At 49.0% G+C, this 22,753-nt stretch overlaps 1 protein-coding gene across 7 annotated transcripts in view; it reads left to right on the forward strand.

Moving 5' to 3' along the window:
• The first annotated feature begins 89 nt into the window (after positions 1-89).
• CADPS (calcium dependent secretion activator) overlaps positions 90-22,753 on the forward strand; it is a 188,610-nt gene continuing 165,946 nt past the window's right edge. For all 7 annotated transcript variants that reach the window (XM_026052668.1, XM_026052665.1, XM_026052666.1 and 4 more), the window contains exon 1: positions 90-204. In XM_026052668.1, coding sequence (XP_025908453.1) covers positions 139-204 — 66 coding nt within the window. In that variant the 5' untranslated portion in view covers positions 90-138. The remainder of the gene's footprint in view (positions 205-22,753) is intronic.

Genomic DNA, 22,753 nt, shown 5'->3' on the forward strand with positions numbered 1-22,753 from the left:
GGCGGGCGCGGCGGCGGCGCGGCGCGGCCCGCCAGCCCCAGCCCCTCGGTGGCCAGCGAGAAAGAGAAGGATGAGCTGGAGCGGCTGCAGCGCGAGGAGGAGGAGAGGAAGAGGAAGCTGCAGCTCTACGTCTTCGTCATGCGCTGCATCGCCTACCCCTTCAACGCCAAGCAGCCCACCGACATGGCCCGCCGGCAGCAGAAGGTACCGCCCGGCCTGGCCTCCGCCTGCGCCCTCTCCCGCCTGCCCCATCACTTGCTGCCTCCCCATCCTCACGCTGCTCCATCTACTCCCCCTCAGGCTCCACTGTTGTCCCCTGCCCGCTCCCCAGCCCGTACCCGCTGCCCTCCGTCCCCTCGCTCCGCCATCTGCCCCCAAACGCCCGTCCCCGTCGTGCCCTTCCATCCGGGCACCCCAAGGGCGACGCCGGCACAGGGCACCTTGGCCCGTGCGGTGCCTTCCCGCCGCTCCCCGGGGTGCTCCTGACCGGGGACAGCCCACACGCTGGCCCAGGGCACGCGCCTAGTTACCCCGCGTGGGAACATTGGGAATTCTGGAAACTTGGGGGTTTGGGCTGCCTGGAGGTTGTCCAAAGGAGGAAAATAGGTCACGTTGCTGGAAACAGCCAGCTCTGCGCTCCTGCCACGCTCGCTGTGAAGCGCGGAGCGCAAGCGCCGGCTTGGGGACTTGCAAAGTCTGGGTTCAGCAAAGTCTGGGTTCAGCAAAGTCTGGGTTCAACTTGTCGCCTGTGTGTGTGTGTGATGCCAGGGCGAGGTGGGGCGCGGCGAGGAGGACCTGCCGCTGCCTCCCCAAACGCGTCACCGCAGCGCGGCAGGACGGCCCAGGTGGCGGCCACGGAGAAGGGACCTCCTGGTCTCCATGGCTGGAGCAGGATGCACCTGCAAGTGGGGACAGGTGATGCTGGCTCTGACATTAGTCACTTGTCCTTCCTCCAAGGTACTGGATCTTCCTAGGCCAGAGCAGGAATTAGGTTCCTCCAGGATGTGGATACAGCTACACTCGAGCCAAAAACATCCGACTTTCTTCCCATGGCTGCCTGAGTAGGTCCCTAATGGGACACTTCTTTAAGGCATGACTGGCTGCTCATTCCCATTTTTTGTTAAGTTTTAATCTGCAGTTTTGATCCCGATACTGTTCCATGTGCACAAGTGACCTTTATAAACCAGGAAGACTCCTGGATGGATTGATGCAGATGACATTCATTCAGTTCTGCTACACTACAGAACTATTATTAGTCATTGCAACATAAGGAGGTAGGGAAGTGTATCAGCGCTGCACGTAGTCTAAAGGCAATATAGGACAAGCTGTTGTTGCTTGGAGGTTGAGCGATCTGCCTTTGTTTGCTGAGTGAAATGCACAGCTGAAGGTTAGGGGATGTTTTTATATGTTGCCTTTTTCACCCGTGACCCTTTTCTGCAGGTTTTGGACTTTCAAAGACCTCTTGGCTTTTGCTTCCTGTATAATGTCTTCAGATCACAAAAAGAAAATGAAATTTAAGTCACTGCTACTTTTGCAGCAGTTATAAGATGCAGAACAAACCCAGCGGATGTTTGTCATGTAAAAGTGAGCTGAGAATGGAAAGGAGTTTTTACAGGGGAGCAGGCAGAGCCTTAGTTGTCTGGAGATAAGTTGCTGGAAAGGGCAAATTGTGGCTGGTGAAATCAAAATACAGCCCTGCAAAGAGCTGGGGAGAGTAGAGAAAGAGAAGAGGGAGGCAATGAAGTGCAGGTGAAGCAAAAACAAGGAATAATGAGAAAAATGGTAAACCAGCAGGAATACATGAGGGAATGAGGGGGTTACATGGGATCTTGGGAGAAAATAGTCCATTTTCTAGGAAATGATCACAGTAGAAAATAAGTTTTGCTTATTCATACAAAGAACTAAAATAGGTGCCTTTCAGGGGCTTACCATCTCCCCTCAACCTCAGCAATGAGATGGAATTTGGGAAGCTAAATTTAACTTGACAATGCATGTCGAGTTGAATTCTCCCTTTAAAAGCTGAATTCACTTTGTGTTTTCTTCTTCTGTATATGCCTATATCCGTTTGTCTGGTGGTTCCTAGGAGTGAATCTTCGTCCTTTTTCCCTAGCTCGGGCTCCTATTAAGGTCAATTAAAGCCCTGCTGTAGCAAGGGCAGTTATTATTGGGCTCCGTGAGATCTACTGCTCTCCCACAGATTATTCCAGAGGAAAAAAATACCCTTCCTTTCCTAGCTTGCCCAGCCATGGCATATTTCAATAGGAGGCCAAAAAGTGAAGTGTTTTGGACTGCCTCCCTCTTGGGCATTGTTTTTTTCCACAGTTCTACTGAGTTTAATGATCTCTATGGGGACTGTTTCTTTGTAGGCCTTCCCTAACGGCTGAAACAGCAGATGCTTGAAGGGTCAGCAGGGTGGAGCCAGCACATCCTGAGGGTGGAAAAGGAGGAGAGAAAGGGGATTTGACCCCGCGCTGGTGGGACCTGTTGCCTCAGTTTCCCCATCACCAGCAGGTTGGGATGTTGCTTCCTTCCATGCGTGTGAGTGGCATCCCCTGCCCCTCACAGCCTCCCCGTGGGTTGCAGCCTCGCAGGGGTTGCTGTCCCCGGCCCCGGGGTGGCAGAGCCCCGAGGTAATGCACTGCTGCAGCATCCTGCCCGGGAGAAGCCTCCTGGGGCTGGAAAACACAGCCTGGCATTTTGCATCGCTTGCAGATCACTGTGGCTTCCCCCTCAACACAGGCAAGGGTGTATTTAAGGTGCTGTTACAATAGAAAGATAATTACATGCAATTCCGTTAAATTATAACATACGTAAGACGAGGAGAACGGCAACACTGTGTGAACGGACAGCCTAGCTGAGTATCTACTGCACGTGGGTGCAATATCATTGCTTATTTATACCAGTATCAAACTCTGTTTCAAATTCCAAGCTGAATTCAAGCACCTGCTGCCCAGAGTCGTTTTTTCCTGATCTTAACACCCCAGAAATCTCAGAAACATGGTAGAAAGTGTTTGCAGATCAGCATGTTCAAACTAACACCTCTACTTCGCGTGTACCTTGATGTTTCCGTGCTAAGGCTTCACTTGAGTAAATATACACTTGTCATTTTATACCTGTAAATATATTTACATTTCACCAGCTTGATTTCCTAAGGATAAAAAGGCTCATTAGATACCTGTTTCTGCTGTCTCCCTTCATTCTTAGATTACTTTTTTAAAGCTATTTAGGACTTCCGGGTACCTTTAGCAGGGAGACAGTGGTCTGCAAGATACCGGGTCCCTTAAAATTCCTGTAAAAATAGGGGGTCAGTCAAGAAGTACCCCAGCCAGGAGGAAGGTGTCAGTGTGAGGGCAGCCCTTAGGAGACATTAGAGAATCTGAGGAAAGCCCTTAGGAATATGGGGCCCTGGAGGGCAGAGCTTGCACCTTAGGAGCTCCCCAAAGCCTCAGGCCTCCAGGTGCAAGTCATCAGGAAACAGGGTTTTATGAGCAACCTTGCTCAGAACGATGTGTTTTGATGCCACAGATGGTACCTGGCTTGCTAATTGCTTGCCCGGGATGTGTTTAGCCTTTTCTCTCGCTCATGCTGACTTGCTGGAAGTGGAGTTGAAGCATCCACCAGTGGCCTGTGCATTTCCCCGCTTGAGCCCAATTGCTTCTGAGAGGAGAGCATTGCTGGCAGCTTGGGGAGCTCGGGCAGTGCGTGTGTCTTCTTTTACTGAAGAAATTCTCGTGCTCCTTTTCCTCATGTACTTATTTTTCTCCCTATGAAAGCCCTGACTCTTGGTCTGCTGCGAGGCAGGCGTAGGCTCCTACTTGGATGCTACTGAGAGGTTGTGGGCTGCATCTCTTTCAAATACACTCACCGTTCCTTCAAAACACAGCAGACCAAATACACAGTGCAGCACGGGAACTGGAGCTTGTTCCTTCCAGATAGCATAAAGAGGAAGATCTTCGGATGATCAACATCCCCTTGAAAACACGTTTGGAGAAGGGCAACACGAAGAATTCCATGGAAAATGAAGTGTGGTGAGCATGCTAGGCCAGACACGAAGGCAGTCCTGATTGTAATGTGATTTTCCAGCAGTGCTTTTCTCCTCTGCATTGCTGGGGAACAGTCAGTGCACATGAGAGTAATAGTGATTCCCAGCAGGGCAATGGAGGAATGAAGAAGTTCAGCTTGGGCAGTTGTGGTTTCCCAGAGCTGCTCCTCATGGAGATGGTTGTGACTTGGATCCCTGTCTGATCCCTGTGGGATGACAGAGGGTGCGTTACCAAAATTGTCACTGGAGTTTGTGCTTTGCTGAATTGTGATGCTTATTGCTGAACAGGTGTTAATGCTGATCAGAAATGCTGTTAAATCAGCTGCAGTGCATCTTAAAATACCAAATTGCTGCCATTTTGTCATGCAAGCGGTGCTGCAGCGGTTAGGAGCATAGTAAAGCTAGTAGATCCTTTCAAATAATCACATATTCCTTCACGATCGCTGCTTGGATAAACTGTTCCTCCCATGCCGTGTTTAAATGAATTGTATCTTAAAACTACTGGCACATTGAGCCCCTGGGACAGACTGTGACTCAGGTCGTGTTGGGACCCGTCTTAGCAGCTTTCCCCTAAAGCAGTTGAGATTTATGGTGGGATTCTGTCCTGCTAGACTCGAGAAACCCTTGGAAGAGGGATTTTCCTCAGTTTCCGAGGCCACAAGAGGCGGGATACAACAGGCCACGTGCTGTTTGGTTTGTTTTCCTTTTTTGCGCAGTGCTCGGTTTCCTCGGGTCTTGGATCTGCAAGGTCCAGGCGGATCTGAAGCGTGAGTTGGGCCCTGTGCAAAGCTCTGCACGTGCCGGAGAGCTCGACCTGACCCGGTGAGCTTAGCAAGGCAGTTGTTAGTGCTGTGCCCGCAGAAATGCAGGAAAAAAAGTTGGGGCTGGATCTTCAGTGATCTCCTGGGAGCTCGTATGTGTGCCTTGGATCTCGGGGATGTTCCCGGGTCGGATCGGTGCGAGCCCTGAAACCCCAACCACATTTCACTGCTGCTCAGGAGACGTTTACGTGGAGAAGAGAGTTGGGCACGTTGCAGTAATGATGTTCTCTTGCAGTGCGGAAAAACTCATGATCGCTGCACTCAACTAATTGCCTGGAATCGACAGAAAATGGTTATTTTCAGTTAAACACTCATCATTCATTTTGTCAGTGCCTTATCTTAATTTAATTCAAGCAGATATTAAATTTTTGTCGTACTTTGTCTATTTATATACTTGCAGCTTATTGAATTGGGAGGCAGGTAATTAAATAGGTTTCGGGCTTGGATTTTGGCTGTTGTAAAACTTTGCAGTTGCCCATCTGTAGCCTAATGATTCAATTATTGTGGGTGCTACCTCTCTGGCCAGAGATGTTGTGAACTACCAGTGGAGAAATCTCATCAGATAATGCAGCTCCAACCCCTGCTAAAGCCCGTCATTTACCAAAAACATTATTTATGGCCCTGCTTTGCATAGTCTAGACGCTCTCCCAGAAGCACTTTGCCTTTTGCATAACTTGTAATTCCTTTTGCTGAATTATGAGTCACTTGTTCTCAGTTCACCTAAGCGAGAAGCGGTCAGCAAGTCATTTCCCTGTGTAATTTCTGTTAGCTGGAGCAGTCTTTTATATTTTATAGGGTCATTTAGCAGCTGGATCCCAGGCATCACACTAGTGGTACTAGCAATGTGCATGTGTACAAACCCTTTATAGCTACTGCACGTTTTTTGTCCAGAGGGGTACCTGCTAAACGTCATACTATTACTTAGTTATATAAGCCCAAGGAACATGCAAAGTACAATAGTATGATCACTATATACTAGAGTAAGGTGTAGTCAGTAAAGCTGAAGAACAGAATTTTAGTCTCAGGTGATGTCAGTGTGAATTCTGCTAGTGGCTTCATCAAAGCATTTTTTCCCATAAAACTATCTCTAGGAACCATGTATGTTTTAGTATTGAAAATTAATACTTATTAAGGTAGTAGAGAATCTTTAAAAACAGCAGACGGGTCCTGCCTTGGTGGGGAGCAAGTTTGTTTGTCACCCGGAAGGTGGGATTTGTTTCCAGCCCTTTCCCCTAAAGTATCCTTGGAAATAGAGCAGCACAAGGTGCCTCAGAAATTGATTTCTGGAGAATTTCCTTGTGTCACTGCCCTGTAGCTGCTGAAAAAACTGTATGGAGCAGCCTGATCTTGTGCTCGTTTAGGAAGAAGTTCCTTGGGGCTTATGGATACTTGGAGTGCTTTGATTGACTTTTCTTCTGGATCAAATGGGCCATAATTTTTAAAATTGAGGGTATGTGCATTCACTAAATGTTTGGTATGAGCAATTGTTCTTTGAATATGCTCTTTCAGTGATAATATTTCTGTATCAATTGCCTGAGGTTCATACTAATAGAGGTGTTTTTGTAGAATTTAAACAGCAGAATCAACATGTCATTTACATGTTATACAACTTTGTGTTCGTTGTTGCCAGCCGTAGACTCTCATGGTCCTGTTGGCTAAACTGGGACGTGTTTTTGGCTCCCAGTCACCTGGCTGGCATCGGAGAGGAAAGCAATAGGAAGGCAAGGCTGCTTTCTAGTGGGATATGAGAAAGTTGAAATTAAATGGACTTTATATGTTGTCTCCTGCCACTTTGTGAGCAGCTGTGCAGGTGTAGCCTACATCCTAGCAATCAATTCCTGCTTATTAAGAAATGGTTTACAGGGATCTACCCATTCCTGCACTTCCTGGATTGCTGCCTTGGGAATTGCATCAGTTGTGCAAGCGATAGCTGCCGAGTTTGACTCCATGTCCTGGGGAGGACAGCACAGTGAGTTTGCAGATATTCTTAAATTTGTGGGAATTGCAGATGCTTATTAGTTGTGCTGGTTGCTTGCAATCGATTCGGTGCACGGGGCGCACTGACCCGACCCGGCTCCGTGACTCACAGGGATGGATGAAGCCTAAGAGTGAAGGAAGTGGAGGCTGCAGGACAGCGCAGCCGCACGTGGGAGCGGGAAGGGACGGAACAGTATTAACTCTGCCTGGAAATTTGACACCTTGCTGACTAAAGTGATGGATGATGTTAAACACGTTAGTTCAAAAAGGAGGCAGGTTTGGTGTCAAAACCTTTTTTCTTCCAGTGAAGTGATTGGATTTTTCTGCAAGTGTCCTCGGTGCTCATTCCAGCACCTATCTCTGAGCCAGCCAGACTGGTGCTTCGAATCCCAAGGAGACACTCGCAGACAGGCTGCCCAGCCAAGTGCAGCACAGCAATGCAGGAAAAAAAACCCTAATATCAGATTATTTGTGAGCAATTAAATTAAACTGTTTGGGTCTGTTATTGGGTCTTCTGTTCATGTGAAAAGGAGCTAGTTTTTTACAAGAGAGACTCTACGTCGGTTGCCTGGTGTGCTACGAAGAGGTGAGTGGCAGTGAAGATAGAGGCTCTTGCACCTCCATAGCAGAGGGTCTAGGCAGCTCGGAAGCGACAAGGGCATCATGAAATCAGAATATCAGGCAAGGGCAGATGTGTTCTACAAGGCTCACACCCCTTCCCCTTCCTGCAAAAGGGCACGCATGCTTTGCATGGAGCCAGCTCAGAGTTTGCCTTTATTGCCTAGACATATAGATCTACCTCCCCTCCCAGCAGACGGCTCCCACCCTTGTAATCAGAGATTAAAGACTCGGCAGGGCCTTAGCAGCAAGTTAATGGGGTGACGCAGCAGGAGCCAGCTGCTCCTCACCTGCATGGTGATGGTGCAAGGAGGAAGGAAGGGCACAGCGAGCTGCTCCGCGGCCCCGGGCCAGGCTGCCTGGCCCAAGGCAGCACTGTCTCCCTGCTGCAAAAAACAGTGTTGGTGCCCCCCGAGCCAGCACCACAGGCCACCCTGTGCAAGCAAGACCTGCAGGCAGAAACCATCTGCTGCTGTTATCTGGGGACGTGCAGCTGTCTGAGCTGCATGGATTTTTTGTTTGTTTGTTTGTTTTTAATGTGTAGCCAGGAAAAAGCCAGAGTTGGGGCTGCAGAGCCTTTGTGTGCGCCTCCTGTTCAGGAGGGCAAAGCAGCTCCAAGGGCGAGTTTGCAGGAAGGAGAGGGCAGTGCAGGGGGTACTTGCCTGAGGGGGTGTTTGGAGCTGAAGCGTTTTTCTCCCTGCCTTTCCCTGCTGCTTTGCAGGTAGCCACGCTCAGTGCCCAGGTCTGTGAATGACTTTCTGCTCGGGAGGGTGACTCCTCAGAGGATGATGTTGTTGCCAGTTCTTGGGTAAAGCTTGTTCTCCCTATTTTTTGTGCTTTGTAGCTTTCTTGGGCCGTGACCCTACATTCCAGGGCAGTGCTGGAGGGAAAAGACCTGTCTGTGTGTTTGTGATCCCTGCAGAAGCCAAGCAGAGAAGTTGATGCCTTCTCTGCCCTGAGATGTGAGTCTGCACAACTGTTCTGCAGGGTCTGAGCCACAGAAAGCAACTCCACAAAGGTAGTGAGGCTCATGAGATGATCTGGTGTCTCAGGTGTCAGTGCATCCAGTGCTCGGTTCTGCTTTTGAAATTTTCTCTTCCAGCTTCTAGCTGCCTCAGGAGAGAAAGGGAGAAGGTGAAAGGCTTCTCCCATCCCCCAAAGCATTGAAGAGGTTGCTCTTTAAATAGTGAGCAGTGTGCTTGCACGGGCTATGGGGATCCTGTATGGGTTGTGCTGAAATGCAGGCACCTCCTGGGGTTGCACCAGCCATCTCGGGGGACCGAGTTGTGTGAGTCCTGCCTACCTGTGCCCAGGTGTGCTTGGGTTGGCCTTTGAATTCCACTTTTAAACTTCTCTTCCTGCTTGCACTTCGATGCTGTTGCAGGTACTGGTGTGCACATGCTCATATGAGGCAGGTAGGGTGGGATTTGGGGTCACAGTGTGGTCGCAGCATCTCTCCACAAGCCATTAAAGTGTCCAGATGCTAGTGAGGTACATGCTATTGGCATAAAAAAGGTATTTCTAAGGTGATTTTGTATGTCTTTTGCTGAACTTTAGGTTTGCATTCCTCAAGCTAAGACCTCCAAAGCCTCCACAACCGAGCCCTTGCTTACTGCACCTTTCATGCACAAAGATGTGTGGTAGAAGTTCTTCCTGTAATCTCTCTTCTCTCAGCTGTACCACACCAACCTATTCCGGTCTGTGTAACCCCAAAAGTGAATCAGATCCTACCGAGCAGGACAGTCTTCCCACCACCTATTTATAGTGTGTGCAATTATCTCCCATGCATCTCGGAACTCTAATTGCCTTTTTATTGCTGTTTAGCAGTGTGTTAAAGGGGTTTGAATACTCGTGAATACTTGTTTTCTCATTAGCTCTATTTATTCCTCCTTTGGCTCCCTTCCTCAACCTCATCAAATTTAGTATCTTTTCCTTGCCTGCAGGGCCTTTCACAGCTCGGCCGCTTCTTATTCTCCCGTGTCCTTCCTTGTGCTGCCGCTCCGGATGCTCCGTGTTCACGGATCTCATTCCAGCCATCCGTGAGGGCCCATCCCTACCTAGGGGCTCTGTGCCCGGTGTGATCTGCGATCCCCTTGCTGGGTGGCCCGTCTAGGACAAGATGCCACTGTGGTTCCTCAGGGAGCTGCCTTGGATCAAGCAGGGCTCGTTAGCGTGGCAAGGCTGCCCTAGCAATTAAGGGCAGGTACGTGATGCAGGAATTGGCAGAAGCCGCCGCGGCTAATCCGGACACAAATCCCTCTGCAGCCTCATTGCCACGCGGTGAGGCTACCTCTGCTCTCATGGGAGATGTCCGTATTTCCGACTCCTTTGCACGGGCTTGTTGGGATTGCACAGGCTCTGCAGAGGTTGAACAAAGGTCGTGGCTTTATGGAAAACAGAAGAGCCTTCGGAGCCGCTCCGGCTCCGTGGCAGCTGGGTTGTCCCGCGCTGTGCAGCTTGCTGCAGGGTAAGGACGGCCTGGGAGCCGTTCGCTGTGTCACAGGCCCCGTAAGAGCAGCCCTGCTGCTCCGCGAGCCCGGCGGCTGTAGCTGCGCGTCCCCAGCGCTGCTCCAGGGCAGTCACCCCTGTGCAGCACCCGCTGCTCTGAGGCCACACAGTGGGCTCTGCTGCCCTGGGGACACGTACAACTGATGTGTCTGCAACACATTTTTATCACTCTGCATGGATCTGTTTTTTGTCTCCTAGCTTTTCCCCCTGAAGGCTGCAGCAAAGTGGCTTTTGTGCTGGTGCTGCACTGGGCACCCTGCATGGGCCTAATTAGGGTTGCTCCTAACTAGCCCCAAGTAGCCCGGATTTGTCTCATACAGCCATGGAGTGCAAAGTCCTTTTCAGTGTTATTTGCTTTATGTCTTAGCGTTGTTGTGTGGCATTTCCATGGCTAGAATTAATTTAATTATCCCCTGAGGTGCCTGCTTGCTCACAATTGTCCGGGACTGTTTTGCCCTCCTCCTGTGTATTGAGGAGCCCACACAACACTGAATCATCAGTAAATGTAATCACAGAGTGAGTTTGTTCTTCCAGATCCCTGCTATACACAATACATGAAAATGTTTTTAATAGCAATCTCCATGCCTGCCTTCAAGGAAGTTGTCATATTGGGAGATGCTTCCTAGTCGCGTTCATCCTGACGAGAGGGATTATGTGCAATTGGACCAAAAGCTTTCTCAGCCTGTAGGCAATTTATGTGCAGAACTTGCCCCCGGCAGCCTCAGCACCGTGTTAAGCGTGATGCCAAAGTCTCTGTGAAGATTTGGTGCCTGGGCTTAGTTAAACGGCCTTGGGCGAGCACAGTGTGACTGCAGCTGCCCTGGGGCCTGGCTGCAGCCGCAACCTGCCCTGTGCCGGGAGCCTCCCGAGGATGCTGCAGCCCAGAGCTGGGCCAATTAGTCAGAACTTGGGGTTACTGAGTTGGAACAGGGCCTGGAGCTCCCTTCTTGCAGGATATTTGCCCCTTGAGCTCTCTCCTGCCTCTCTTGCTGCCCGGCACAGCGTTATCCATTTGCACTAGCAGAAGGCAAATGCAGCGTGTGTTGGCTCGGGGTGTTTTGCACCAGCTGAACACTAGTCCAGGGGCCTGCACAGCTAGGAACCCACCGGCCTGGCTCGAAGTGGACTTTCTAAAAGCTGCTGCTCCATGTCTATGGGATTTGGAGAGGGGGCTGGTGTCTCTGAGGCACGGATGGGCCGGGCATGCTCGGCAGGGTGCTGTGCTGTGACCTGAGGGCCACCGCTCCGTGTGGCCATCGAGAGCTTTGTTGTATCAGTGAGTTATGGCTGGGTGACGGCAGGGGCAGAGCTGAGCAGTTTGCAGGATGGCTGGGGAACAGGCTTTCAGCTGGGTTACAGGTTAAGCTTCCTGCCAGCTCTTTCATAACCTCGTGCAACTCTGGGTATTCCTCAATCTGCCATCAACAAGAAAGTGATAAAAATTCTTCCTTTCCCCTGTAGAGCGCTGGAAGGTAGCAAGGGATTATGAGATGCTTGGCATGGCATGTGCAGGGCCCTGAGAGCACCAGCCCCGGAGCAGAGCAGGGCTGCAGGCCCGGGGACACCGGCCACCCGCGGGTCACCCCTGCTGTGACTTGCAGTGTCCTCCGAGCAGCCTCCGCAGCTGCTCCCTCTTCCGACACAGTTAATCACCTTGCATAATTCATGGTTACAAGTCACACGCGCTTGGTGGTGAAAGGAGACGATGTTTAATTTACACGTATGGGGCTTCCTCTAGATCTTACAACTATACAAATAGCTGGGATGAAAGGGAAGCAGCAGCGAGATGGGAAAGCTGGGGGGCCTGGCGGCCTCCTCGCCACTTGCCTGTGACTCCCAGCCCGAAGCTGCTCCCTGGGGAGCAGGAAGGAGTCGTTGAAGCTGTGGGAGGAGGCAATGGAAGGCCTGGGATCCCTGCCCTGTTTCCAGGGCGAATGTTGGGAGCCCCCAACTCGGCCACGAGCAGTTTATCACAGGTGCTCCCTAAAGGCAGGGCACCTTTTGGGTGGGTACGTGGCAAAGAGTTCCGCTCTATTGAAGAAACGAAGGGGGAAAATCTCCAGCCTTATTGCTCAGCTTTGCTCTTTCCCTTAATATTCTCCAAACCCAACTCCTTTATGGAAGGAGTTCAGCCCCGAATGTGGTTTTGCACCGCTGGGAGCCTCGCAGGAGGCTGCTGCTCCAGCAAGGCGCTCCGTGGATGCCCATGCGTGTGCTCAGCCTCTGCTTGCTTGAGGCAGCCTCCATGCAAACTGCAGCCAAAACAGAGACCTTCAGCTGTTTGTGCCGTGGTGCTGGTTGAGATCCCCTGGCTTTGGGACAACCCAAGTGGAAGCAGCAATAGGAGGGATCTCCAACCCATTCTCAGCTAGCGTAACAGCTCAGCTAGGCTGGGTTTAAAGTTGTGCGGGCAGGAGAAGGGTAAAGCCCCCTGCCCTGTTCCCTCAGCCAAGAGGACGGGCTTCGCTGGGCACAGGAGGCAGATGGTTTGCTATTTCTGTGTCCTTTCGTTTTATTACTGCAGGTCTGGGAGGGACTCGCAGCTGCTCCAGTCGTGTGGCAAATCATCTTCATTTATCTTATGCTGTTCTGCCTCGGTGATGTCAGATGGTCTCTTTACGTTTCATATATATTCAGACTAAGCAAATCGCACTGTTTTTTTCCATGAAAATTTAATGATGAAAGATGACACTATAAGTGATTTCTTTTTTTCCTTAACCAATTGTTTTATTTGCTGGATAACCCTTGCACTAATGGTAATGATCTTTCCGTGCTGTGGCTCAGGAGAACAGATGTGCTTTTTGGATATTTTTTACCTAGATAGAATCTTCTTTTTTTTTTTTCCTTTTTTTTTTTTTCCCCCTGTAGCTCTGATAGCGTTGCAATGCTGTGACCTATATTCAAGGTGAAATTTCTTACAAATATTGCTTCAGGGCGGGAAGCACCACGGTGTTTTTGAGAAGATTAAGGCCTGTCAGACAGCAGTGCCCATTTCAATTAGATGACAAAATGCAAATCATTCAGACTAGAATGTTTCAAGGTGAAAGTAAAAGGGACTTTAATCCATTCTGAGATTAAGCAGAAATCCTTGTGTGCTTTAATTATGCTCGGTTATGCTTGCTAGGAATTGTATAGTGGTAAGTAGAAATTGTATAGGAGAATCGTTCAGCAATGTGTGTTATAGGGCTCGCTGCCTACATGTGGGATTTGCTCATGCAAAGGACTGGCATCTATGAATGATGGAATAGTGATTCTTAAAAAAATATATATATATGACAGTACTAACAGTTCCTCTGGTTTGAATGGTCTGTTATTGCTCCTTGGTTTTCACACAGGGTATTAGCAGGTAGGTAGCTTGTGAGCTGGACAGATAAGATGTGCAGAGAGATGCATACCCGAACACAGACCTGCCCTCAGCTGTGTCCTTGCATTGCCCTGGGGACTCCCTCCCTTTAACCAGGACCCAACGTTTTCCTGTTGAAACCATGTGCACAAGGTCACGGGTGTTCGTGTAGCAGATCTCATGGGATTGGTGTCCCCTTGTCCTTGGTGTCGCCTTGGGCGGCTTGTCCGTGCTGCTTAGCACCAGGGACAGCAACCACACGTTTCACTTGAGCTTTGTGCCTCTCCGTTTCCTGGCTTGGATGGATGAATTTTGTAGACATGAGGCTGATGGGCTCAATGAAAAAAAATATGAAATGTTTTTTTTCTATAGATTTATGTAATTCTTTTTCATAGAAAAACCTCTTAATTATGGTTACGTAACTATTGTGGCAGCCCTCCTCCGGCCCTAGGGTAATAGGGGATGTAATTGCAGGGAAAAGCAAGGCACTGCAGGCTTTGGAGCTGTGGGAAGTGAGAAGCTTCTTCCCTTCCCTGAGCCAGGAAGGGCTGGAATGGGAATGGGAGGCAGAGGTGCGGGAACAGCCTTCTGCATCACGCGGGCTGCTGCTGAATCACTGTTTACGCTCTCCCTGTACCTGCTGACTAGATGCATGAAAATAGGATACAGCTATTTTTAGTTCTTACCTTGTGCATTCATGCACATACACGCTGAAATTAGACTTTGTGTGATGGAGAGGGGACCTGCCTGCAGGAGGAAGGTATTTCAGAGCATGGTTCTTGGTAAAATAATGACTCCTGCTTTCTTCATTTCCTGGCCCACACAGAGGGTCAGGAGAGGCTGTTTGTAAGTGGAGCAACCTGCCCTTTTTTTGTTGCCACCTTCACAGGAGTCTCTTTGAGAGGCCCCCTTTGTGGGGCTGCTCCTCAGATAGGCACCAGCCACCGGACCTGCCCTGCTGCCTCTGCAGCACCACAGCTGCAATTGCCAGATTTTCTTCTCTCCCCTGCTTGACTGCTTTTAGCCTCTCCTTTAGAGCTGGCTTGAAACCCAGCAATGAGCCTGTTAACCACCCCTATTGTGGCACTATTTTGTGTGTTGGTTTTGGTTTGTGCTGGTAGTTTCTATTTGCCTGTGGTTTCCTTTGTCCCTCTTGTTGCTCCTTGATGCAGGTGGAATGGTGTCGAGCTGCATCACCAGAGGACTTGGCCCCCAGATGAGGCCAGTGCGTTTGTTTTGGCAGCAGTTGTGTGTTGACTGTTGCCTATCGCTGCAATTAATTGTGCTATAAAAATAGTAGCAGCTTCTGTATATGAGCTGGAAAATTAAAAGTGAGGTAAAGTGGTGACTCGCTGGTGGGAAAAAATAAAATGGCAAAAAAGGCATTAATTTCAGTAGGCCAAGATTTGGCTTACTCTCTTAAAGTTGTGTGGAGCAGGAGGCTCAAGATGATTGCTGGAATAGCGCCATGGAGCACGGCAAGCAATTCCTGCTGCCCTCTCCCTGTCACCATTACACTTAGCCTAAACCAGGTAGGGCCCTTGAAACCAGCCTGGATCATCAGGTAGAAGGTAAGAGCTGGGATTCTGTCACTGCTGCCAGGATATAACCAGCTCCAAATAAACAGATCTCAGTGCCTTAAGGTGCCTCTTTCCCTTTGCTTGGGGGTAAGTAGCTCTTGGAACCATCCCTGCATGTGAGGAAGTGAGGGATCACTGGCATGGTGATTGCCTGCAGTAAACTATAGATGTTTCATGGTTCATGGAGATTTTTCCGGCTTAAGTTTTGTTTAGAAAAATAAGAGGGAGTGGAGGCATCAAGTAGAATATTCCAAGGAGGAATTGGAGGGGAAGGGCTTTCTTGTCATACTGTATTGGGATTAAAGGCAGCTGCCCTGCTGTGTTTCTCTCCAGCTCCTACCCTTGGATGGGGCAGTATAGGGCAGCAGATGCAGGTTCACTGCCCCAGGAGGCTGCTTGCACCTTTCTGGGGTCAGTTGTTTCCAAGTCCTACATAGTCCAAGTCTTCAGGCCAAGATTTCACCATTTGGAAGAATATTCTGCTTCGTTTACTTGCGTTGCTCCTTGCAGTGCATTGGTAGTTGCATCCAGCAGAGCACTGTATCCTTGTGAAATCTTTGCTAGACGAGTTCCTGCCTTCACCCTCATGACAGGGACATCACAAAAGAGTCTTTTGCATCGTTACAGGACACAGTTTTCTGAAGCTGGAGCTGCACACAGAGTCAGTGCCCATTCATTTCTAACAGTGTGCATAGCCTTGACTCTTAGTCTCGTCTATGGTATGAAAAAAGCTTGCTGAAGAGCAGCAGGAAGAAGAAGCAGGAAAAAGCAGCAGGAAGAGCTTTGTTTTTTGTACTGTCATGTTTGCCAGCACAACCTGTGAGCTGCTTGCCAGGAACACGTGCATGGGGTAAGTGCAGTAACTTTGTGCGGATGGAGGCCCTCCCATGAGTTCATGGCCACCTTGCAGAGGAGCAGTATCGCTGTCCACACTGGATGCGTCCCCCAGGCCGTTCTGTCAGAATAGAGCGAGCAAGAAAGCCAACAGGGTATGTGAGAGAGGGGAGGAAAGCGCTCGTGCCGAAGGTCAAAGGCTGTTTGCTTTTGCTTAGCTGATCTGCAAACAAGTGTGAGTGATGCCTGGCATCTGCTAGGGCATTTCTCCCAGCAGCTATGGACAGGGTAAAGCAGGGGATCAGCGTGTCTCGAGGGCAGGCAGAGATCATAGAGTCGTTAAGACTGGAAGGGACCTTTGGAGATCATTTAGTTCAGCTCCCCTGCACACACAGAGCATGTGGCACAGGATGGTGTCCAAGCAGGTTTTGAAGATCTCCAGAGAAGGAGACTCCACAACCTCCCTGGGCAGCCTGTTCCAGTGCTCTGTCACCCTCACTGTCAAGAATTTTTTCCTTAAGTTCCTGTGGAACTTTTGCTGCTTCAGTTTGTGGCCATTTCCTCTAGTCCTATCGCTGGCCACCACTGAAAAGAGGGTGCCCGTCGTCTTCGCTCAGGTGAGCCAAGGTGTCCATCGGAAGATGTGGATGCTCATTGTGACTGTGTGCCAGGCCCCAAACCAAGGTGGATATCTCTTATCTCCAAAGCTCTTTAAAGCCCAGCATCATGAGCTGGACCAGCACGCAAGGAGCCTCAGCTGTCCTTGACGTGTTGCTCCCCAGGCCAGGATGGAGATCTGCACACGAGAAGGCCACTGAAGCAGTTGCTTGAGCTTCAGCGGAGAAGTATTTTCTTGGCTGTGCTGAGTGGGCCCTGGTGCTGGATGCTGGAAATGTGACAGTTTCAGAAACCTGCACTGAGCTCTCGCAAGTCAGAGTCTGGTTAGAGCAGCTCCATGTGCCTGCCCTTCCTTTTCACTCCCTAATTGCCTCCTCCTTGCTTCCTATGCCCCTGCAGTAAGCAAGCTGCAGGGAGAGTTAATTATTCTTCTGGGCTGAGTGCTGTATTATACTCTGTTCTGTCAATACTAATTGTTTTATAGAAACCTGAAGTACCCTTTTGCCTTCCCTCCGAGGACTTGGAGATGCAATGTGGGCTTTAATGATATCATTTGCCCTTCTGTCCACTGTGAGCTGGAAAATGTTATCTCCCACTTAGAGTGGACACTCAGGGTTATCTCTTGGAGAGCTGCAAGTGCTCTGCTCTGCTTTTGGGGCTGTTCCTGGACCTTTCCAGTAAAGCTTTTTCCCTTTACTGATGCCCTGCCTGGTGGGGAGAGGGGGTGTATATATAGGTAATCAATCATAGCCAAAGATCATAATGACCATGATTGCATGTACTGAAGAATCCATCAGGAATCCTACTTCATGCCATTCCTGGGCAAGATTCCTTTTCTTCCTTTTTACCCTTTGGTTTCATAAATAAATTTCACTGAGGAAATGAAGAGATGCTATCTGAGCATCTCCTGAGAGTTCACACAGTATCACATAAGGAAGAGGGGCAAACTCCCCTTCTCACACCCTAAAATAAATTCAGACCTTGGCTTTTAAAGCTCTCCCCGCTGGACTCACCTGGCTCTTGTGGTTGCTCTCATAGGAGACATTGCAGAAAATATTTCTTTGGAGTCATAATTTTGAATGTGTGTTGATTGTTCTAGAATAAGGACCAGGTAAAAACATTCAAATTTCAATGTGCCCCGAGCATGTCCAATTTTGGCTAACGTGACACCTTTGTGGTGCTCAGTGTTTTGTGGATATGTTGTGAATCTGGTTGTCTCACTGGAGGTTTTCTTGTTAACTTTGGTCATCACCAGAATGGCACAGAGCAAAATAGTCCCAGTGACTACCCGGCACACCGCTGTCGTGCAGAGAAAAGCTGCTGCAGCAGGACACAAGAGACGGGCTGGCAGCGACATGAGCAGGGCCACACAGGACTTCACAGCATCCCTGTCTCTTCCCAGCCATTCCAGGGTAGTACAACCGTATTGAATTCAACTTGATTTCAGAAAACACCTGATTTTGTTGCTGCTATTTCTTTTTCTCAGCTCTGTGATACGTTGTGGGGGCTTTGGGAGCAGGTGGAGCCATGCAGCACTTGCTGCACTTGCCTTTCAGAGTGAAAGTCTCAGCTTCCCACGGGTGAGTCTGGGCTAGGCCGAGACCCAGAGAGCAGGGAGGACAAGTGGTGGAGCCACTGCAGACCCAGGAGGGCAGGAATTCATTTGGAGGCTGCAGGCGGGCATGCAGTAGGGCTGAACTGATGGTACCAACAGTACTCAGTTATTCCAGCGTCTGCATCTCCGCAAATGTAGTGCATCCCTTCTGGGCTAAGGCATCTTTCTGCAAAGCCTGCAATTGTTTGAATTGCATGCAGTGTGAAGCTATGTGACGATCAAACAAGTCACGGACTGGGAAATGGCCCAGCTTTTCTCTGTAGGAGGATTTTTTCTATAGTGTGTGGGATTTACAAACAAAACTTGCTATGTCGTGGATTAAATTTTTCCTCTAGCCAATTTGAATACCAGGGAGAAGTGCCTCTCTTTAGCTAATGTCTCTTCTTTTAATCCTTTGAGGATTGGGTCTTTTGGGCAGGTTTGAGGTGACTGAAGATGTGTTGTTTAGGCTGAGTTGTACCAGGACCTCCTCTCAAAGCTGGTCGCTTGCAGTGACTTCTCCATGAGCTTTCCCCAAAGCTGGAAGAGCCGCTATCACCTGTGGAAAGTCCACTTAGTTCTTGTCTGTGACCTCCAAGTGCCACCCAGGTTCAAACCTACTCAGACGAGGACTCGGCATAGCCTGTTCTGGTGCCCCTTGTGTTGTACCACACAGGCTTGTTGAGGACTGCATGTAGATCAGTGTCTGAAAACTGTTTTCTGGTCTCAGCCATAAATTTGATTACGATTACTGTAGGGAATGGGAGGATGAGAAGCCAGGTCATTGCTTCATATTTTAGCCTTAAAGGCCCAGTTCAGCTCATTTTTAATTTTTTACAGTCAGCAGTCTCCTACGCTGCACATTTTTGTGCTCTGTCACTACATGGAGCTACCAGGAAGGAGGCAGGAGGTTAGAAATCAGTCATCAGCAAACCCAGGGCTGCATCCAGGATGTTTCTAGCATGAAAAGGGAAGAAAGTCTCAGTGCTCTTAAGAGAATTTATTGTAAGATGACGGTCTGGATATCCCAGAGCTGCAAGAGCTCTTGCCCAGAGACACCCAGTGCCACCCGTGTCCTCAGTCACTGAGTGAGCTCGAACCCAGACAGGCAACTTGGTGGCAGCAGGTGCTTCCCGTCTGTGTCCAGCACCTCAACCTCTGGCAAAGCAGCCACAAACATCATTGGGAATGTGCTCAGCTCCCAGGCTGTAGGTGCTCAGGGGCTGCAGCACGAGGCCACATTTGAGCCCTGCAAAACAGGCAGCGACGCTGGTGCCTCCTGTTACAGCCATTCGTGCCGTGAAACGTCCTGGGAGGAGATCAGCTTGGTGCTAAGAATACACTTAGCTTAATAGCCAGCTCTTGTTTTCGTAAGTCTTGGCATGAATTAAAAATTCTTCTGTTAATATTTTGGGGCTATTTTCTACAGTTCCTTATTGAAATGCATATGTTTTCCTCATTTAAAAAAGATCATCTGTATCAAAAAGCTAATGATCACAATACCTGGCTTCCTTTTCCCCAACAAAGATGACAGCAGTGATATAAATCATTATGCAGCTGATTGTAAAATTGCTACCTCCAGGCACGTCTTTATTTTAGGGCTGGATTTTTTTTGGCTGGGTTTACAAGAGAGAGACAGTTGGGAATTTTCTTCTTTAATATGTAGTTTTCACAGCTCTTAAGTCTCTTTATTGAGTCAAGCTGCTTTGACTGTGAGGCTGCAAAGAGCAGATTAAAGTGCCTTTAAAAAAAAATAATGCAGCTGTGCATATAAGAGTATTGTGGCTTTCCCGGGGCAAGATCAAGTCATAAGGATTTCCTGGTGGGCTTTTGCCATGGCTCAGCTATTCTGGTCCTTGCTGTGAATAGTCTTTCTTTGGGACTTCTTGCTTGCTTCTGCACGCCCGTGTTCACTTCTCTGCAGTTGCACGAGCGTGGGCCCTGGTGCAGCAGCTCCCACGGCACCAGCATCCGCAGGATCCTGCTGCAAATCAGGAGCTGCGGTGGTTTTTAGTTGCTATTTTTCAGGCTGAAATCCCAATGGGGTTATAGTGTGTCATAGGTAGGGAAACATCGAGAATTGACTTTTTTTTTTTCCTTTCATCTGTGTGAGGAGCCTGTCTAGGAAAATCAGCAGCTGCAGTTTCAGCAATGCCACCGTCCGCACACCTGCCAGGCGCCCAAGGTTGCGCTCCGTGAATGATGACAGCAGCTCTGTCGGGGTATGGTTTGTATTTAAGTCTCTACAGTCCCTTTAATCTAGGATTATATCCAGTTGTTTCCTTCATGCAGGATATATAATGTTAGATAAGAACAAAAGCAGCTGGGAGAAAGAAAAATGGCCTTGAACGAGGGCAGAAAACCTTGAGTATCTGTAGATGCCTTTGTCAGAGGCATGACTGTATCTCACAAAAAAAAGTCCAGGCAGGTGACAGGACCTTCTGTCTTTGATAGATGAAGACCCTGCAAAGGCAACCAGTTGCAAATGAAATGGTAATTGCTTTCTCCTCACTGAATGAAATCTCCTCGGAGGCGATTACACAGATTAAAGCTTCCCACTGCAATGTTCCAGAATAAATGTAGTCTGTGGCTCTCGAGGGCCTGCTGCGCTGGCCGTGCTGCTGGAGGAAGGCGCTGCATTGCCTGCCTGTGACGTACCCGCACGTCACTGCAGCAGTTTTTCCTGGAGGAATGAAGCTGTACGGGCTGCACCTTCAGTTGACCTCGTGTGAGACGTTTGCTTGTGGTGTCCGGAGGTGTGGAGAAAGGGAAATCATCGTGATAGACATCAGGAGCTAAAGAATTTCTTTAAAGATTCTTTTAAAGAATTCTTGCTTATCACAGCATGTTTTAACTACCTGGCATTAATAGCTCTGTTGATTGCCCTATATGCTATGTAATTCCAAGTCCAGTGTGTGCATGGTAGGCACGTAACACACATTAAAAATCTCTGAGACGCTGCAATCATGCACTTGGGAGCCTTTTCCACTCTAATTAAACCATTTCCCCAAAAAGAGAGGGAAGAGTAAGAAAGCCCACTCAGGTGAAAATCTAGTAAAGTGTAGTAAAGAAAGTGGAGTAATAGCTGCAATGGGGTGTTCACTTCATGGAGCATCATACTGAGTGGCACAAACCTGTGTGTTTTCTGTGTTTTTCTCCTGTTCAGGACCTGGCTTTCTAAAGCTGGAAAAATAAGCATGACCTGGAACATCCCAATGGCCATAAGAGCATTTTCACCACTGCTCTAGTCTCTCCCTGTGCTGAGGACAGCAGAGAATAGTTTAAAATGTATTAAGGCCTAAGCCCATTTCCCTCTGAACAAAAAGGGTGGGCTGTAATTGTGAGGTGACCACGAGCCCTGTGGTCACAGCAAGGGTTTGAGGGAGGACGAAGCCTACGTAGCTTTTGGCTATGGTTGCAGCAGCAGACCTCTGCTTCTGCCTGGGCTGTTAACCCATAATGGGGGGATGTAAATCACTATGTTTAAAGTGGGATTTGTTGCCGTGAAGGTGCAATGATTGTGTAATTGCTGACTATTAAAATCCAATGAAGACCAGCTATATTTCCCTTGATGTAATGAATTTAAAAGGTAAAGATAACAGTGAATTATCTCTCTGAAACAAAAGTAGCCCCAAGTTGAACCCCGTGCCCTACATCTGGTATTGGGAGCAAAGGGTTGTTGGTGTTCAATCCACATCACTGCTGAGGAGCTCCCAGGCCTCCAGGAGCCTGAAAATCACAGGACTGGATGCAGAAGCTGAATACCTGAGCCCATAAGTTGCATGAAAAGGAATCTGCATGCTGCTCTTGAGAAATTGTCCGTATTCATTTAGCTGGGAAGCAGTAATAGTTCTGGGCTGCTTGTTATGATGATGAGAAGAAAAACTAGATAGCACCAAAACCCCCAGTTCTGGTGGCTTTCTCCTTTGACCATCTTGTGACGTTTCTGTGGAGGACGGAAACGTGGCCTCCCTGCCCCATCCGAAGGGCCTGTCCTAGGACAGCCCTGTCTGTGCTCTAGCAGTAGTTTTACTCTATTGTGTATTTTCTGTAGGTGCTTCACTTTGCTACTGGCCTGTCATGTGGCAAAGGCTCCTCCCTTCCCGTTGTTTTTCCTGGTGCCATCTTCAGTTTCTGTGCCTCCCAGTTGTAGGCAAATTACCTGGGATTTGTTGGCTCTCCTAAATCGCCTTTCTGTGAAAATGGCCTTATAAATTAATCATATAGGTCAGCTAAGTAGCATATCCTCCGGAAGGAAATGATCAGATAGTGGAAGATTGAAGGAAATCAGAAATTCTGTTTGCCCCCTATATTTAAGGGCAGAAAATGTGGGAGAGTGAAGTGAAATTGCAAACTTTAGAAGACGTACATTTAAACCAGAAGTGATTTGTGCCTGTTAATTCTGCATTTGGGCTTGGGGAGCCGTGCGCGGGCAGAGGAAGCAACCGGCTGGTGCTTCCTCTGTGATAAACACTCCGACTTCTGTGCCAGCGAGGAACGAAGTAGCTTGGCAAAGTCTGGAGTTGGCCGTTTGCTTCCTAATTGGCAGTGAAACTTCTGTTCTCAGGTGTCTCTTCTTTCCAGCTTCCCTGGCTTGTTCCTTCCAAGATTTCCTTTGTGGGAAAATTGGTTGCTGATTTCTATGCGTGCTCTGGCAAAGGGTCTCTGGCTTGTCGCGCGTGCAGCAGGGCTTTGTTTGGCAGCTGACAGGTTTCTCTCTCCTGTACATGTCAAACCAAGCACCCAGGAGTGACAGGAACTGAATCAGAGGTGGAACAAAGTTTCACACGGATCACACGGATTTGTCCTTCTCTTGTC

Source organism: Nothoprocta perdicaria, unplaced genomic scaffold, assembly GCF_003342845.1.
Source record: "Nothoprocta perdicaria isolate Ctin4 unplaced genomic scaffold, notPer1 scaffold_9, whole genome shotgun sequence".
NCBI lineage: Eukaryota > Metazoa > Chordata > Aves > Tinamiformes > Tinamidae > Nothoprocta > Nothoprocta perdicaria.